This window comes from Mizuhopecten yessoensis, unplaced genomic scaffold (genome assembly GCF_002113885.1).
Source record: "Mizuhopecten yessoensis strain PY_sf001 unplaced genomic scaffold, ASM211388v2 scaffold5459, whole genome shotgun sequence".
NCBI lineage: Eukaryota > Metazoa > Mollusca > Bivalvia > Pectinida > Pectinidae > Mizuhopecten > Mizuhopecten yessoensis.
This window is the reverse complement of record NW_018406060.1, coordinates 149,211-163,086: the sequence shown is the minus strand read 5'-3', so window position 1 is coordinate 163,086 and position 13,876 is coordinate 149,211. Positions and strand designations below refer to the sequence as shown.

General features: G+C 36.0%; 1 protein-coding gene across 1 annotated transcript; it reads right to left on the bottom strand.

Moving 5' to 3' along the window:
* Positions 1-987: 987 nt before the first annotated feature.
* On the bottom strand, positions 988-12,704 carry LOC110450690 (mitochondrial uncoupling protein 3-like). The gene is made up of 5 exons (XM_021498323.1): positions 12,403-12,704; positions 10,331-10,474; positions 5,247-5,457; positions 4,503-4,992; positions 988-3,481 (listed from the first exon to the last, which is right to left on the bottom strand). Exons 2-5 carry the CDS (start codon positions 10,448-10,450, stop codon positions 3,307-3,309), a joined length of 996 nt encoding a protein of 331 aa, XP_021353998.1. The 5' UTR covers positions 10,451-10,474; positions 12,403-12,704; the 3' UTR covers positions 988-3,306.
* Positions 12,705-13,876: the final 1,172 nt, after the last annotated feature.

Sequence of the window (13,876 nt, the reverse complement as noted above, 5' to 3'; positions counted from 1 at the left end):
ATGAAACATGCGACATTAAAGTACTGACCCAGTTTCTTCGTGTTGCTTCTAAAAGCACGAGAATTTAAGAAAATCGCCAACTGGTTCCGGATGGTGTCCTATAGACCTATACCATGTCTTTCCAGGTACGACAAAACCTGTCTAATCCAACATCCTATGAGATCAAATAAATTGATTAGATTAAGCAGGTTGTCAGAATACAAAGGTTTTATTCCGTATTTTTAATTATAATGATAGTTGTATGATACATAACTGATGTCGGAATTATCGGTTTTTCTCTCGAGAACCGCCCTAGTTTCAATATGTTGCCGGGAAATAGGGTTATTAATTTTGTTCAAATACATTACTTTGACAGTAGACATGCAGCTCGCTATAAAGATGAAGGGCTATCTTGTATTTTTTAAATAAGTCACATCTGCCAATATTCAAGGTCACAGGAATAATATGAGGTAAAATCTTCAAATGACATCTTCCAAAGAACGATGTACATGTATGTGGCCAGAAGCTTATTTTTAATGAACCGTGCGACCTACGATAAAAGGGTTTTTAATTTAACGACATTGACTTGCAACAAAGGTCACAGGGTTCAAAAGTTATGAACAATGAGACTTTGAGTAATAGTATTTGGTACGAATATTGTTGGTGTGAAAGACTACCAATAAATCACCTTGACGCTAATAGGAGGTCACATGGGTTATATATGTTGAAAACTTCATACCGCTTTTTACCAAGAACATCTGGACTCGTACTGCAAGCATGTTGCTTGTTCTCTCGTTTGAAAAGATCACCAATCTTGCATTGTATCCAGGGACATGCACTGAGATGAAAAGAGTTTAAGGCATGCAGGGTTTACGGTTTGTTTGAAATTCAAGGAAGTTCAAGCATAGAAGTTAGTATTTCGGTATTGTCTAATGAACACTTTTCGACAACGCCTCTAAATAACACTGATACAGGCCCCTTGCTTTCATAAATACAACAACAAAATAATACATTCATCAGGTTTTTATAAAGATAACCACGGGATGATAACAAGTTCATATAATAATGAGATAATCAACGGGGGTCGCTGAATCCCTGAACCACAGATTGATTCTTCACAGACATTTATGCAACCGTACATTAATACAATACACATCAATATGCATTTGATACAAACGCGGTTTATTTCAGTGATACAACCAATTACATATAGTCACTTATAACTAAATACATGTGCTTTCAATCCACTTTGGTTTGCGTACTTTTGTCAAACGTACAGAACCATAATATAATTAAAAACAAGAGAGATTTAGTCAAAATATTTTGATACATTTGATATAGTTGATATATATCAAATATACGTGATTGAAACAACCGTCTGAAAGACACTGGAGATCGAGATAACATAGGGTAGGGATGCTACAACACTAGCACTATGGAAGATTGGATGATTGATATGGTATTAAACCCATACTAGCTAACACTCACGCGCACTACTTTATCTCACCTGTAGAACATACACATTTATTCACGTCTAGGACTCTCCTCCTCAGTCCGAATTCTTATTTTCCGAAAACCATATTCCGGAACTGTACCGTTTAAGGGAGAGTTTGAAAAGAGATTATCTGATAAATAGGATGTAACCAGTGAATAATGAACAGACATTGTTAGATCTCTTTCCAATCGGGAACTGCCGGTACTTTCCGTAGACGAGAAGGTTTTGCTATCTCGTTTACGGAAAGTGCCGACGATTCCCGATTGATCTCTGTTAGGGACATTTTATTTTTCGAAAGTACTGAACTGTGAATGGCCACTAAAACGTTACCAAGTACATAAAACAAACCTTGTACATATCCCCAAACATCAATGTCAAATATGTCGCTAAATAAAACAATTCACGAAAAAAGGTGATATTTGCATGATCTAGTTTGTATATTGCGAATGGAAAGTAGTCAACATACATGTACAAATACACACATTTATACTCATACCTGAACATGAATATGTATAAATATAAACGTGTGTAAATACACATATACGTACATATGTAAAAAAAAAGTAAACTGAACAGGTTGATACGGTTATGTATTTCTAGCAGAAAATGTTTAATTACAAGTGTAATGTTTGTGATAAAAAACTCGACTTTGAGATAATTGAAATAATTTCATCCGCGAATCTGTGTTATGATCTTTACAAAGAAAAAATTTACGCTTGCCCTGCGTCGTCCCATTGCAATATATTGATAATGTAATACATGTTGCGACACTAGAACATAATTTAGTCATGTAATCACTACTGTGACGCTACTTATCTGATTGAGACAACACAGATGTTGCTGTTCAAAGAATTCAACGCAACGACATTACGAACCTGAAATGAATTAAAGCATAAGTACTCTATTCAAATGTAATAATTACCCGTTGTGCTCCTTTCATATTGTCCATGAATGCCAACTGAAAGCAGTTCAATACTTATATTTACCAGCCATCTGTTCAGGGTTGGTCAGTGGTGTCCAACGTAACAATAATGACCCAACAATATTGATGCCGTCAACAATCGGCTAATGGCATTGATAGCTTAGATGAACGCCATCTGAATGTGGTAGTGTTATATAGTGGCAATGCCATATCGTTAGCAAATGGTGTTATGGTACGAATTGTTACTTATTACATTTGATGTAAATTCTACTGATTCAAATATCCTAAATACATATATGCATATGTTGCATTAATTTTAAAATCGCTTAACATATCTTGTATATTATTTGAACAATATTATACATATAGTCCCTTATATCTCTGTTAAATTTCAGCATGTATTAACATTCCATTATATGTATATAATAGTTCAAAATAATTTCACAATAACATCACGTGTGATGACGACACACATATATACATCTATGTATACTAAGTATACTAAGTTATGCCAGAAACTGGATAAACAAAATATTTTTCCATATCAAATGTCTTCGAACTTCAATAGATATACATGTATATAATCAAATAGCTATCATTTGGTATCCTTCCATTGGTTGATCCGATATAAAGAGGTTGCGTTGTACCAGGGTCGTCGGTTTGAGATATATTTGATGCACCTTTCTACACTTCATGTGATAAAAAGTTTTTAGAACACCAATAGTATATTGCTGGTATTACAATTGAATTCATCAGTGACTTCACAGGCACTTTATAAAGGCGGACAAAATCCAAGGTAAGCTTTGATGTAAGTATATCACCCCACGTTGTTAATCATTTTCTCAACCCATCAAGTTATGATTTGGAAAAGTAATATACATTTTAGTCAGATAAGTTCACCTGGATAACGTCATTCAGTTTGAGCGAAGTGTTGGACCCTTGTTTCGTTGACGTCACAGTGTGCTTTGGCCAACGGGGAAACCCGAAGTGTAGAACGAGGTTCCAGTGCTAGGCGTTTGATTTGTTCATAGCAAACAAAGGTGGCTACGTTCCAAGATCCAAGTCTAATGAAGGACGGGGTGAACCTGGATAAAACAACATACGATATCGTCAGGACCACACAAATATCTTCCTAGAGTAAGACCACATAGTTATTAATAGGTTATAGTGTTTATTGGTGTATTATGTTACGTGATGTGCAGACAATGTAATTGTATCATAACGCATGTCTTACTGGACTTCATAAAAAGTTATAGACACCAGGTTAAGTATATTCCCGAGACAACATCAATTATCTTATTGATATTATCATATTTATAAATTTAAGGCCCGGACGATTTGTTTATTTGGACCTTGAGCAGGTTTGCTACAGTATATATGGCAAACCGTCTTGAGACGATACGTGTCGCTGAACTGTTATCACAGTATATTTGCACTTATACGTGTAGCTCAGACAGCGTTGTCTGAACCCTGAACCTCACAATGATTTGTAAGCAAAAGTAGAACTAACCTATAAAATAAACACACTATATTGTTCTTGTTCCTTAGAACATATACGCGTCGTCGAGATTGTGGAGGCTTGGTAAAATCTAGGCCGTAAATAACAATAATGAAACAACACGGTGACAAACAAGAACACACGCTTGAATTTGTTGTGGGACGTATGTACTGTAAAAGTAGGAATTTTTGCGGTTTGGAAAACGTTTCGCTATTTTGTTCCTTTATTAAATCTTTATGAAAATAGTACAATAATTTTGTGATTATATTGATAAATATCGTTTGCCATATACATTTTCTTATGATCAAAGGTATAGCTTATATGAGCAATTTAATTGATTAATCTCCCCTTACCATTATCCCCAGCTAGGGACGAAATGGATATATATATATATTACTCATCCGCATAACTGCCTGTATTACTATAGTGCAATGGGGACGATATGTCTCGATAAGATTTTTGACATAGTACTTATCGAGTTATTTTCATTGTTTTGTATACCACATCTTCGGTTGCAAAACAAAAACTTGTATACGTATAGTCCTCTTACTGAAGCGTTGCAATGATTTACAACACCGAACCTCTCTGACTTCTTTAATAAAACTTACCCTTTATAGAATGTGCGGAAGCCGTTTTCATTGAACATCTTGATAGCACAATCTAACGCCCCCTTGTAGCGTCCCTCCTCTGCGTTCATAAATCGGGTCTTGATCACGTCGACAGGGGAAGCAACTACTGTGGCACAGAAGCCTGCCCCGAAGGCCGCTACGAAATGGCAAGGGAGACTGTCCGATAGAAGGTTCCTTGATATAATGTTAGTTTTTAACATGTCGTAAGTGACAATTTCCCCGACATTAATGATGCTGGTTCGGGCCGTGTTTGGTAGCACACCCTTCCATAGCCCATGTCGGACCCCCTCTTGTTTGGCAATTGTCCTGTATGCATCAATGCACCCCGAGTATCTATTCGGAACACCTTTACTCTGGGCTTGCATTCGCACCTTAACCACATCTGTGGGTTGAGCGAACCATACACACACTGAACCGGTCGTAATAGCAGAACTTATGCGGATGAACAAGTTGTCTTTTTTGTTGATGTCTGTCAAAACGGTAAAATATATATTATATATTAAGGCTCTAGTATGCAAATATGATTTAGACGTTCTAGAACATTGATTGCGTCACACATTTTGTGAAAAACCTCAAATACAATAATTAAATCCTTCTAAACTCTCCGTAAGATACAGAATGAAAAACATTTTTTCAGCCAAATTCACGTCTTGCAGGAGGAATACGGTTTTATAGACGCAATCGACAATAGACCTTCAAAGCAACCTCTTGATATATGCTTACCATTGTAGATCAGTCCTTTGTATTGTTTCTTGACCTCATCATAGCCGCCCAGTCTTATGGAAGAGAAACACATCTGTCTGTGTAACCCTGGAACAAGACCACTATACAGCCGCCGAGCCCCTTCCTCACGCGCAATCGTGCGGATTGTACCGAACACACCGTGGTACCTCGGGGCCCCGCTACTGACCACGCTCATGTTCTCACCCTGTACCTGGAAATACAAATGTTCACATGTACTTGTATGAAATAATGCTTTCTCCAATGAGAAAAGAGTAAAAGATGTAAATATATTTTAAAATATCTAGATTATACCAAATAGCATTTGGCCTCGACCTCACTGATTTGTTTAATCGAATTATAATTAAACAGTTGTCGACCTCAATATTGCACACTGAAAAAACGTATATATGGGCAAATCGGTTACAATGTTTTAAGCAATCATTCAGCCCTTTCGCATCAGATACCTATAATTATTTTCTTTCAGAAAATATACGGAAAACATGTCAGTATATATGTTTCAAAAAACATGAGCACGTTTTTGTCGTATATGTATTTTCACGTTGTTAACCTTTGGTCAACGAGCCGGGATTTGTGATATGACCCTAACCGGCGAACATTCGCCATACAAAGTGCATTGTCAAATGCAGATTAGACAGAATCGCGTGGTTCATTTCAGATCTATATGATCGTTCTCCTCCATTTCTTTGAGAGGTTTGTGACTTTACGTAACGATGATGCTTTTACAACAAAAGCCTTCAATTTGTTATTAAACTAACCTGTATCATTAATTGAAACTATATTTTTAAAACAGCTGCATTTGTCCAGTATGTGCTCTTCAGAGACTTAGTAGAAAATATGTAGGCAGAGGTAGAGATACTAATACTGATATACCGAGAAGACTTTCTGACAGTTCATGTGACATACCCATCTCTCTGAGCTTAATCATCAAACGCTTGGATTAAATGTGACAATAAAACCTAAAATATGGATTAGAATACAGCTAGCTTGACAATATAACGTTTTCTCGAGACATTTGCTCCATGAGCAGATGGGATTTCCATAACTATTTCACATCGAATTTCCCGTTGTGAAGTATTTCAATAGAGATATTCATGAATTGTACAGCGCACGACGTGCATTTATGTATTCGTGACTCGTGCTTAAATAATCAATTGTATTGATCTTTTGAGTAACATTAAAAAACCCACATATCAATACCATGCATAAGGTTTTGTTCTATACAATGCTTCGCTAGAGGGAAGTTTATCACTATGCGTCACATGGAAATGTAAATGAATTTTCTTTCATCACGTGATGATATCCTGAATATCCGTCAGGTGATTATCGCACGCTAGTCACTCCAGTCACGAGAGTATATTTTACAGATTGTGAGATATGCAATGTATAATTGTACTCAGAATCACCTGTTCGTTTCTAACAATGACCTAGTTTGAAATTTGTTTTATTGCCAAAATAAAGTAAATGGATAGGGCAACAGTTTGCAAAACGTATAGAGACTTTTCCTTACATTGACATATAAGTTACGCTTGGACGACATTCGAGAATGCGTACAATTTGTAATATGATAATCAATTGTTCATCCCAGATCACGAGAATACGTTGGCTGATTTGTGTCATTTCGTGCTTTCCTCGATTTGCCTCGAAAATACGAAATTCAATATGAGTAAATGCAAAGAACGAGATTTAATACTTCTTGAATTTCTCCATTTCGTTATATCGCGTACATGCATTCCATATCTAAAAGGATGGGATTTCAGAGACACGTGTGCAAACAAGAGAACTAAGTGTTAAATGCCATCTTTACACATATTAAATATTCCAAAGTCCGAGAGGACGAGTCATAAAGGTATATTAACTCTCGTTCTGTTATATTCTAGATGTGCAAAATGACAGATGGACATGACAAAAGGACACGACTGAAGAAGTAATTTCGTGCTTCGCATGTGTTTATCCAATGTGTTTACTTATATTTGCTGTCATAATAAATTCGCTCTCATTACAGGGAGCAGAAAAGGCAAACGTTTCATAATTTTTTTATATATATAAATACTGCAGCGAAAATTTCCCCTGACAAAATGACGAGAAAGAAGAAGTGTTCAAACTCGTCCATTATAGACAGACATATGAAATGGCAGTAACCAGCCTCCGTACAAGGAACCACACATAACATATTGTGGCGTCTCTGATGCATACTAAATTACACCTATTAGCTAGAAAAGAAATCGATATACCTTCGTTGACCTACATTTATGTTTTGATTTTACGGATGGATTACCCTGGAAAATGGCTATACCATTTACCTGGCTGGTTTTCTAAAGTCCACATACTGAGCTTATATCCTTTGTGGTATATGCTCACAGTGGTGTGTTTTTCAGGGAACAATTACCCTGCCGGGATTCTTTATAGCGTCAATAAGCTGTTTATTGCAGTACTCTGAAATCTTGCGAAAAATACATATATGTAATACACCTAGGAAGACGGGGGTTTTAAAGGCATTGCTAACCGTGGTGAGATTTTAGAATCGTTCATATTTAGAGATATGTATTTTTTTTCTCCTGTGTACTTGCACTTCTACAGGCCATTTGTCCAACTAATGGAAGTGCCAAATATTTTATGTTTTCTCTGTAGATAGACAGAAAAACCGTAATGTCAACTAGAAAGACCGTGTCTCAATAGAAAACACTTTTTTTTTATCTTCTTACACAATAAAATTATTAATTTTTCAATGATCAATGGTAGAAGAAGTTGAAAGATATGACGCCATACATAATTCATGTAACGTCAGTTACTTTTTCTCACATGATGTAAACTTAACCCTACAAATTGCTAGAAATTTAAAAACCCTTGTTTGATGTAGACAGACAAATCTTAGGCAGATACTTTTAAGGCAGTTCATCGAGAGGCTTTGCAAAGTGCTGAATCTATAATAATTGAACATAAAAAATAGGATTCCCCTGGTTAATGATTTGTCTTTCTATATCACACGAGTGCCAGATAGTTTTCTCCCACACATTCTAATCGCAAAGAAAAAAAGCTCAAACTCTTCAGGTTTAGCCCCTTGCACCACTTCGTTGTCAAATGAAATATGTGACAGAATATTCTCAGTAATGACGCGACCCCATTGTACTCTGGTGACGCTGCATCCAGTTAATGGTGTTTAATGATGCAATCTTATTGAAAATAAGAGAACTACAATACAAGATGAAAGTCGAATCTTAGTGCGTATGAAATCTGTCTTGATCTAGGTAGGTATATCAAGACAGATTGATGTTTTGCCAAGCATAAAGGGGGTTGCATCTGTGATGTGTGGGGGAATAAAATACGTTTTTTATGTAACAGTATGTAGAAAGAGAATTGCTTCTTCGGCAGAGCCCCAATTATATACTGAATCCTCTATCAACTTCTCTTACATATGGAAGAGTCTTGTAATCCTACATCTCTGTCAGATATTTAGTATACTTTGTAGTATCTATTCTTAAGTATGAGATGTAAAGATAAGAGTGTACTCGTTAACAGTATCAACAGTTGATATTGATGTATCCTGATCCATATTCAATCTTCTACTGCATTTACTTAATTATGGGCCGTTTATTATCTTATTTTAAGTTTATTGACATGATATTATAATAGATTTGAATGTTAAGAATTCTTTCGATGTGATTTGAAATATGCTTTTAATAAACGATACAGCAATCTCTCCCAGTGTTCGTTGTAGATTTGCTCTTTTCTGCATCAATATGGCCCGAGGCCAAACCGGCCAATAAAGCGACGCCCTGTATTTGAATAGGAAAAAATAACTAACAACAGCTTTATATGTCATAGATGGGCGTTGTCAGTATCTTTTATACTTTATTATATATCAAGACACAAAGCTGAGATGTTTTGGTTCCTGAACGATGTAAAATAAACCTTTCCAATTTTGTTCAATGGACTAAAAAGTATCATTAGTTTATTCAGCTCAGAACCAATCACTTCAGGTAGTAAGTGATATAGGATCATTTTTTTGCGAATATAAGTCATCTTAAGCACGCTAATAAGAAATCCCGAAAACAGCGTATACAGCATAAAACCTAACCACGTACTGATGTACATCAGTACGTGGTTAGGTTTTGTGCTGTCATCATCGTCCTTGACAAAGCGTCAGTAGAGAGTGCCCCTTGTGATGTGTATACGATCAAGGTTGGCGTTACACTCGACTGACCGTGGACTTTGAACCTGTAAATATATGTTGTCTACACATGACTATGTGTGGATCAATAACATCATACTGATAAGACTTTACACATATTCAACCTATGCCTCAGAATTTTACTGTTGAATACCAATAGTTTTGCCCTTGATTCTCGAATCGAATTCTGAAAGAAAGGTGTAATTACAAAATCAACACCACCACTGTAGCTATGGTGAGTCAACTAAATATCGACAATATGTACTACATGACAAAAAGTATGAGAACTAGATCTTTAAAGATATATCTTTAAATGAAATTACATTAAGTGAATATAATATATCATGAAATGTAATTAAATATCGCATATCAATGAGGTTTTGACATGTTTATAGCATATACAGGGTATATTAAACTGTTCATAATATATCTCCCCCCTCCCCCTCCTCAAAAAAAAGGAAAAAAAGGGAGTAATATATCTAAAGTAAACGAGATGTCTTTTTCAGGTATTGAATGGAAGCTGACTTGCCACAGTTAAGGGACACATGAGACCTAGGTTGGCGTAAGCATGTAAGAAGTATACATGTACATATCTTGTGTGCGTGGACCTCTGTTTAACACCCTCTTCCCCTTATCCTGTTCGACAAAACCACATGTAATAAAACCCCATGGATTCTCTGGCTTTTAGTCTGCTCTGAGACGGCTCTGACTCTCCAACTTGTTGAAAGTAAGATGTCTGTTAATAATCGAATCCTTTGACCCCAGCAACGGTCTAGAGACTGTTGAGAGTAATGTCTATTATAGAGTTGTAAAATTTGTATCGGGCTCTTTAATTGGATTGTGTGAATTAATCATGATCACCAGGCAAACAAATAGTTAATTAATTAATGATTACCTGCAGAATGACCTTGGCAGTGTCCAATGGGAAAGTCAAGCAATCAGCAATGCACGCGGCTGTTCCGGCGCATGCCAAATTCTTGACAAGTCCTGGTTGGGTTTCTTTACTGAGAGACATCTTGTGAACGTCTAAGCTTAAGACCTACAACACACAGATATAGGAGTTAATCCCTTGATATATTGTAGAAAAGTCTGAAAAAAACCGTACTACAGAAAACTTGGTCAAAGATCTTTCTAAAAAAGGTACATACAGATGCAAGAAACAAGGAAAGGATTAATCACAAAACTGTTGCATGCCCTAAGATAATCGTCTTGTGTTCGAAACGAAACATCGCGATCAATCCCTTTAATGTCATGTGACGTTCGTTTGACTTTTTCTTGGTACGCAACGTCATTTCTCATATCTGTTTAATTTGAAAATCAACCAGTACCAGTTTTCTTATTCCTAAGTTAAAGAGTCTTACACACCTCCACTTCTGTTTCAGCAGTACTTAAGACCGATCAGGATCTCGAACTTTTTGGCCCCTAGCATCACCGCCGAGTCCTAGACGGCCGAAACAGCTGTATGATGTAGAGCAATTCACTTTTTGCATACCGTATCTATTACAAAATGTTTAATGACACCTAATGTATATTCCTTTTATTTGTTATGTTTTATACATGAGTAACATCCGCGTGACAACAAGTGTCACATAAAGTCGGGTGCTAATGTAGACACTATTCAAAGTAGATGTGAAAAAAGGGACAATAAAGAGGTCACAGGTGTTGCACTTGGGCAGGGGATCAGTTTCGGTACGTGGCTCCCCTACATTAATATCCAAATGACTACTTTTCTTTGATAGGCAATCCCTGTTTCATCCCTTGATTGAGACATTTATTTGACGATTTTTTTCTCGATAAGAAAATCTCCCTCCACTCCTTATAATATAAAAAATGACATGTTAAGTTTACAGCTTTTCTTAGGTAAGAACCCCTCCCTACACCCATTAGAAAAATTATATGTGAAATTAAGTTTACAAACTTTCCTTGGTAAGAACTTCTCCCTTTACCCCTTCAATGAGGTATGATGTACGGATGACAACAATTCTTTGTACGTCTAACCGTCTTGTAATTTATCTTTTGGTCAGGTTTTTATGATGACTCGTTAATTACATTGCATTGGTATATAATCCAATATAGAATATAAGCTTTATTTATTTTACAACAATTATGAAACAGGTTATTTCAACTTACAAACAATCCCTCTTATTAGCCCGGATGTAAGTGCGTGGGGATCTTAATATGGGAGGAAATCGGAGTATCCAAAGAAAACCCACATAGCCAGGCAGGTGACCCTCGAACCCGTTATCTATTGCATCACCCGTTAACACAATAGTTTAATCCTTCATACACCGCGTTTAATGATTTTGAATGTCTAGTCGACGAATTTTTCTTGATCTGTAGTCTTTGTTCACGTTAAATTGCATGCATGTGTATTAGACTACCTCTCGGTGGTACATGACGGTAAATCTCTTTGTATAATCCTGTTTTATGTTACGCTGTCATTACAGCTGACGACTTGTATTTGGCACAATCTTCCATTATAAATCGTCCATTGCATAGTATGTCTCGAATAACGATCAACATAATAATTAACGCTCAAATTACCAACCAATGTCACTAAGCTATAACAAATACTGAAAACCTGTATAATTCATTTTCAGAACAGGCGTGAAGAGTTGAGTAATATTAAATTCTAAGGTGTACGTAAAATGTGTACACAAATTTCCATCCAAGTACCAGACGTATTTAATATCATGACGATACAAATATGTACAAATAAGATATATAGATTTTAGAAACACAATACATAGATTTTAGAAACACAATATAACACAGTATATCGATCCGACAGGCACATGTGGTACAAATTAAATCAAATTACTTCGGTACAATTTATAATGTTCAGCTGTCAAAACCACCAACACATACTCACACACAAAAAAATATAATAAAAACTTTGTTTCTGATATCATGTCAATTAAACAAATTATTCATAGCCTAACATCAAAGAAAATAAATTCAACTTACCAAAAGTCGAAAGTTATGGATCCAGCAGAGTGTTTGACCAAATCTATAATACACACGTATAAGTATCAGTCTGAGTGTTCATTGGGTTGTCGTTGAAAACAAACTTGTTGAGATTGAATTGTAGAATTAGTATAAATCATTCCACTGGAAGTTTCACAATCTAGAAAAAGTACTGATGGTGTGGTATATCTGTGAATCATCTTTCTGTCGTGAATTGTAGTCTGTGATCTGATGATACCCGCTCCGTTACGCCAACTGTGGCCTATGGGTGCTTTTATAAACAGCTAGCTGATCAGGAATACGGAGCTGATGTAATCCGAAGTGCGTAGAAGGTGTGTCTCATTCCAGCTATCTGATTGGCTAGTGAAATAGGTCAATAGACTTTCCGTGACACGTGTATAGGTTGTTTACAAACACTGCTCCGGTAAAACAGTGTATATACCGACAGTGTGACTCGACAATTAAAGTAGCAGCTCACACCACAGTCGTGTATAATCATGAATAGAGAATTTTCAATACATATGTGCTTAGTCTATATCTGAAAGTCACCTGTAATGTACAAGTACGTATGTAAAAATAAATAGATAAAAATAAGTAAAGGCAATCAACGTACGTTGTGATTGTGCACTATATATACTCACCACATCGTATATAAAAATACTTACACAAAAGAATATGTTTTAAACGTAGACATGTACAAGTACGTAAGTAAAAATAAATAGATAAAAATAAGTAAAGGCAATCAACGTACGTTGTGATTGTGCACTATATATACTCACCACATCGTATATAAAATACTTACACAAAAGAATATGTTTTTAACGTAGACCTACATAATGGAGTCTTAATAATTAAGCCACAAATTTTTCTCAACATAAGTGTCTTGATTGTCGATTTAAAGGGCTGATTTATAAGGGCAGTATATTTACAGAAAATTCTGTGCACTTTTGTTAATAATACTACTATAGTCTGATAACCGGATGGTGGTTAGCTCGGATGTGTTTTGTATGTGCAGATGGAAAAACGCTAGCAAAGACATCCGTTAAATATATCGCCTACATATATGTCTTAAACTTTAACGAGGACGTAAGTAAAACCCCAAACAAACCGTTAAATACAATGACAGTTAGGAGTGATACAGTCCCCGTAATGTGGCCTATCTTAAAATCGAATATATAATCGAAGGTTACACGTAAGATTAACAGATGTTACCCTGGGTAAATAAAGCTTTATTTGTATTCTTGTAGGGAGGCATGGCAGGGTCATCGGATTTCATGAAAACGGGTTCAGTTCATCCCACGACGTAACCAACTAACACGTCTTTCCCTTCTGACTCGATCGTGGGGACATGTCGAAACAGCATTAAAATGCTTTCTAAAAGAGAGCTGGGACTCTTCAGGCATACATCCTATTTACTTTTCATTTTTATATTATTTTAAAATCGATCAGTTTTGTGTAAGTGACTGCATTTACA